At 43.5% G+C, this 5,305-nt stretch overlaps 1 protein-coding gene across 1 annotated transcript; it reads right to left on the bottom strand.

Moving 5' to 3' along the window:
- On the bottom strand, positions 1 to 1,289 carry LOC119657321 (RING finger protein 37). Its single transcript, XM_038064181.1, has one exon. It carries the CDS (start codon positions 1,278 to 1,280, stop codon positions 9 to 11), a length of 1,272 nt encoding a protein of 423 aa, XP_037920109.1. The 5' UTR covers positions 1,281 to 1,289; the 3' UTR covers positions 1 to 8.
- Positions 1,290 to 5,305: the final 4,016 nt, after the last annotated feature.

Here is a 5,305-nt window from a genome sequence, read left to right as displayed (position 1 = left end):
TAAATATTTTATTCAAAAATTCTCTCTACGTCAGAGTTACTAAATTTTGCTTTACAAGTACACATTTGCGAATCCCTAATTATATGCAAGCATGTCCTACAAATAATATGATCACAGCCTTTTATTTTGTACAAGTAACCTTTCCCACTGCACGAGATGCATTTCTTTTCTTCTGCAGCTTTGTTGGAACTAGAGCGTGTCACAGCTCTCTGCCGAATGGATTCAAGGGCGCTTTGGAAGGCTTCATGCAAGGGAATTACTGAGAGAGTCGGTTTTACATCTAGATCCAGCTTTGGTTTCTTCGCTGGAGGATGTGGGTTAAGATAGTTAGATTCGAGCTTTGTATTATTTTGTGTCTGCACTGGAGTCTTTCTTCCCAGTGTCCTTGGAACGTTCTTAAATTCAGGTCTATGCGAGTTTTCTATCAAGAACTTGTCTATCCTAGTTTTCAGCGTTGCATCTAAAATTGGCTTGGAGTTGGCAGTGAACGGTTTTCCTGTGAACGGGTCGCTTGGAACTCGGCCCCAGCTTTCTTCAATTCTCGAATGTTTCTCGATTGTGGATTGGTCTACAGCTTTGCCGCATGGCAGTCTTGTTGGAAATAACATGAGCTCGCACGTGATAGCGTCCAAAAACTCTTCAGGGACATTTTCGATATTCGAAGGTGTTAAATGCTTCCTAGTTTCTGTTGGGCCTCGTGCCTTTTTGCAATTACTCAGATTTGGAGTGGAAATTCCACGCCATAAATCTTCACATTCCTGTTTAGCCGCTGAATCCAATTTCCTGCTAGGATAACCCCATATTTCTATTTTCCTGAGAACGACTGCACACCTTTGCGTGGAAGTTATTGTGACTTGCATGCAGTCGACGCCCTGCAATGATTTTCTCACAGCATTTGATGAGAAAAACTTCAACTGAAGACACGAAGAGCTCGTTGCTGGGCTACAATCAATTTTGCTCCATTCCACGATGTCTGCATTCATTCTGTTGCATTTGCCCACCTGTGTTGATTCTTTCCCATTGATGATGTCAATTTCGAAGCTAGTTGAGCGCTGGGACCCCATAGAAGGCCAGAGTTTTATTCGGTTCACTTGGATTTTATACTTGAAATTGAAAGTCAGTTTCACAGGCGGCTTCACCAGGTTGTACGCCATAAACCCTCGATCTTTCTCCCAGAAGCCCGCAGAAACCAAATTTGAAGGTTGATAGTCATCTTCAGCTACACAAGACGAGGTAACTTCCGTTTTAAATTGTGGGTGTAGGAAGTTGATTTCCGACATCACACTTTGTTTACTATTTCGAATAAATGTCACCATTGTCAGCATTGCCAGATGATACAAATTAAGTTCCTTCATCGCTCCCATTTAGAATCCACAGTGATGAACACTTTCCTTGGTTCATTGCTAGGATATGATGGAAAGGATGCTCTGGTAAAGACGTTTGTAAAAGGCTGCATTGTGATTAACTTTTTTAAGGTTTTGTGTAAAACAAACAACAGCGAATTAGTTTTGTAAAAGAGTCTTGAAAACTTGAATTTTCAACTACGTATAAATGCACAGGTGCACCCGAAATTAACACATAAAAAAATACAAAACCTTTTTAGTAATGCAGGTTCCAGTTTCCCGACTTCCCGGCGGCGTCACGAGCGTTAAGTGGAATGGATGTTTTACAACTGGAAAAGGTAGGTAGTAATCGGGTTTGGTATTGGCTTTGGGAGTCTGGAAATTTGCTTTTTAGTTAACTTGCAAACCTCGACTAAAGTACGGTTGGCGCATAGAACAAAAACACGAACAGGAAATAGAATTTAGCAAATTTGCGACGGAAATCGAAACAAGTACATTTCGTTTTATCTTCAATTTCAAAAGGATGGAGTTGAAAGTGAGTAAATTTATTCTTTTCTACTACAAAAAACAGTTAGATCGTAAAACTCAAACTATATTTAACTTCATGAAAATTAATTGTTCGCTATTCTATGTTTCATTATATTTGCTGTTTAGAGCACCCAATGTCAAACACGGCCGTTAGCTATTTTGGAATCTGGGGATCGTTATTTGGTGAGTGTATTGTTCTATAAGTCATTTATATATGGTTGCCTTTCACCCCTTGATGGGGTATAGTGCGTCAACCACATCCACGTGCCATCGCTCGCGGTTACCTGAAATGCTCTTCAGCTTTTTCCGCGACTTCTCCAGACGCTCGCACTTCTCCTCTGCTGTCTACTAGAAGGCAATTGTCGCCCCCCTTAACGTAACACTACCACTTCCGTCTTCCGACTATATCGCGTATGAGTGCGAATCTTGTGCGCTGACCAAGTTCTTCGTTTGAGATAGTGTCAAGCCAGCGTACTCCGATGTTACGACGCATACAAGTATTGGCGAAAGCTTGGATCTTTTGGGTAACAGTGGAGTTCACTTTCCATGCGCTACTCGCATATAGCAACACAGAAAAAAACACTAGCACAGAAGTGTCTCAATTTGATCTTAGTGTTGGGATAACTGCATTTCCACATTTTAAAAAGGACAGCGAAAGCGGATCTTGTTAGTACTGACGAAGGGGTAGTTCCCGAAATATCGGTATTTGCAAGAATAAATATCTACGCCAGCGAAAAACAAACAACAAGTTTTTTATTATTTCGTTGGAAACACCGCCTAATTACACTCGGATCTAACCTTGTTAATGCGTTGGCCAACCTTCAGTTCGGTGCCACCTTCGGCGGAAACCACGCTTCCTAGATAAACAAATTCATCAATGCTTTCGATGCTCTGCCCATTAATGCAAATAAGGAAAGTGCGATGACTCATCAGACTGAGAACCGTGGTTTTGTTGGTGTTTATCTTTAGTCCAACTCTACTTGTCTCGCTTTCCAAATTCAGAGTCATTTGTTCAAGGTCCATGACCCGGTAAGAGAATAAACAGATATCATGAGCATGGTCGACGTGTTTTAAGGGAAGATGTCATCATCCATTGAAGTCCTACACGTCGTCTGGACAGTATGAAGAACGTCACCGATAACAAGAAGAAATAATATCGGTGACACGATGCAAGCCTGCCGGGCTTCGCTTTGGACCTCAAAATGTTCCGAGATTTTACTTCGGTGCAGCACGTCACGCTTTGCGCCATCGTATGTCACTCTGGTAATAGCTATTACCTTCTCTGGAATACCTCGCCTGCGTAGAGCCCTCCAGGTACACTCCCTGATCACGCTGTCGAAAGAATTCTCGACATCGATGAAGAGCAGGTGCAGCGAAAATATAAATTCTGAGCACTGTTTCAAAATGATCCGTAGGATGTCGATGTGGTCAATGCAAGAGGACCCAGAGCGGAAAACAACCTGCTCTCTGTTGATCAAACTTTCGAGATATTCTTTGATGCGTTCCTTGATTACTTTAGTTATTACCTTTGTGAGGCCAGGGAACACGCGGATACCACTCCAATTGTCACACTCACAACGGGTTCCCTTCTTTGGGGTCTTGATCATCATCCCCTTCTTCCGCTTTGTGGAAAAAGTCTCGGATCCCCAAAATTTCCGTATGAATGGAAGTAGTAGATCTATAGTAACTGTAGGTGCAGCGATAAATAACACTGCGGGGAGATCATCAAGCCCAGCGCATTCGAGCACATTGATGGTCGAAATGATTTCTCTTCTGTTTGGAGGAACAGTCTGTATCCACATGTTACTCTGACTAGCCATTTCATTCACAAGAGGAGGAAGCTCACCGAAGGTGATACGGTTAAGAACCATGGTGAAGTGTTCTTTTCATCTCTTCAGTTATTCGTCAGTGTGGGCCATTGACGTCCTTCACAGAACCATTGAAGGATTTGCGACCACATGCAAGTTCTTCCGTGATGCGGTATACATTTCCGAAATCATTATGATCTGTGGCATCTGTGGACCTTATGACACCCGTATGTGTTCGCAGACCTGTGTAACACCTGGCAAAACAGCATTTTTGATGGCGGTCCAATTCTCGCCGGTATTCTCACGCAAGTTACTCAGTATATCTGCCAATCGGTCAGCAAGATAGCTTTGCAACTGTCGGGTGACAGCTGGTTCATACAGGTGGTTGATATTGAACTTAGGCGGTGAAAGTTCCAGAAATCCACGAACATCCCATCATTACGACCTACGTCGCCAAGACCGTGTTTCCCCATTATGTGCTCGAGTAAGGTGTTGTCAGAGTCCACCTTGGTATTCAGATCACTCATGGCGTGCACAATGTCATCTTTAGGAAGCCTCCCCGGAACTGCCTTTAATTACTCGTAGAAAGCATCCTTTGCCAGTATATCGGAAGTCTCCGCTGGTGCGTAGCATTGTGTAATTGTGATGCTCCTTAACCTTGACCGGAATTTTGGTGTTAGAATTCTGTCAGGAAAGTCAAGAGAGCGCGCCCTGCGGTAGTCGTCAGAAGGAATCCGACGTTTGCTACCACGTGGCTTTCCAGAGTAAAAAACGGCATTGCCGCAGAAGGAAGAGGGATACTTTTCATTTGCTTCGCATAGGCCCATAGTAACCAGTTTATATCGCTGGAATTCCCACTCAAGTTGGAGAAAGCGAACATTCTGAGGATCCTCGGGGCCGTTGTCGACAAGAGTGCGTACATTTACGAAACCAGTCCGTTTCGATAGTCAAAGGTCATATCCGTGAGGTTAGTCACTATCTGAGGCATTGTTGACGTTTGGATAGCAATAAAGCTTCAAAATTTGCAGCTTTCTAACCAACAAATTTCTATCCCTTTCGCTTCTTACGACAAACCGGGAAAACTTTGAATATATTCTTAAGCGCCAACTCACAGAATCTGCAAATTTCGAAACATTACTTCTACCGAAAACGGGTTATGACTGGTTTCTGGAATATGCGTACGCTCTTCCACAACGGTATCGAGAATCCCCAGGATGCTTTCACTAACTCAAGCAATTTCGAAGATATAAGCTGGACACTCATCGTACGATCAATCAAATCGACCACTTCGCGATCAGCAGCAGATTTAGGAGTTATCTCTGCATAACAACAGAGGCGCTGACATCGGCCTCGAAATGCTTGCGTGTTGCGTCCGCCACTTGTCGCAGGTTTGGTGAACTGCGATTCTTTAAGTTCAACATCAACATTCAGCTGCCGCTCGACATTAGGAGCGCAATCTTGTTGATCGGACAGTGCATATACTGAGTAACCCGCCTGGGAATATCGATGAGCATTGGGCTGCCATCAAAAATGCTCTTTTTTCAACACTGCTACACAGGCATCGATGAACGGAAGAGCTTGAAAGCTCTACTGACCGCTGCGGGTGATGACGAGCGGGACGCATTC

The sequence above is a fragment of the Hermetia illucens genome, chromosome 5, assembly GCF_905115235.1.
Source record: "Hermetia illucens chromosome 5, iHerIll2.2.curated.20191125, whole genome shotgun sequence".
In the NCBI taxonomy this organism is placed as follows: domain Eukaryota; kingdom Metazoa; phylum Arthropoda; class Insecta; order Diptera; family Stratiomyidae; genus Hermetia; species Hermetia illucens.
The sequence above is the reverse complement of the archived record's forward strand: the minus strand, read 5'-3'. Positions and strand labels throughout refer to the sequence as shown.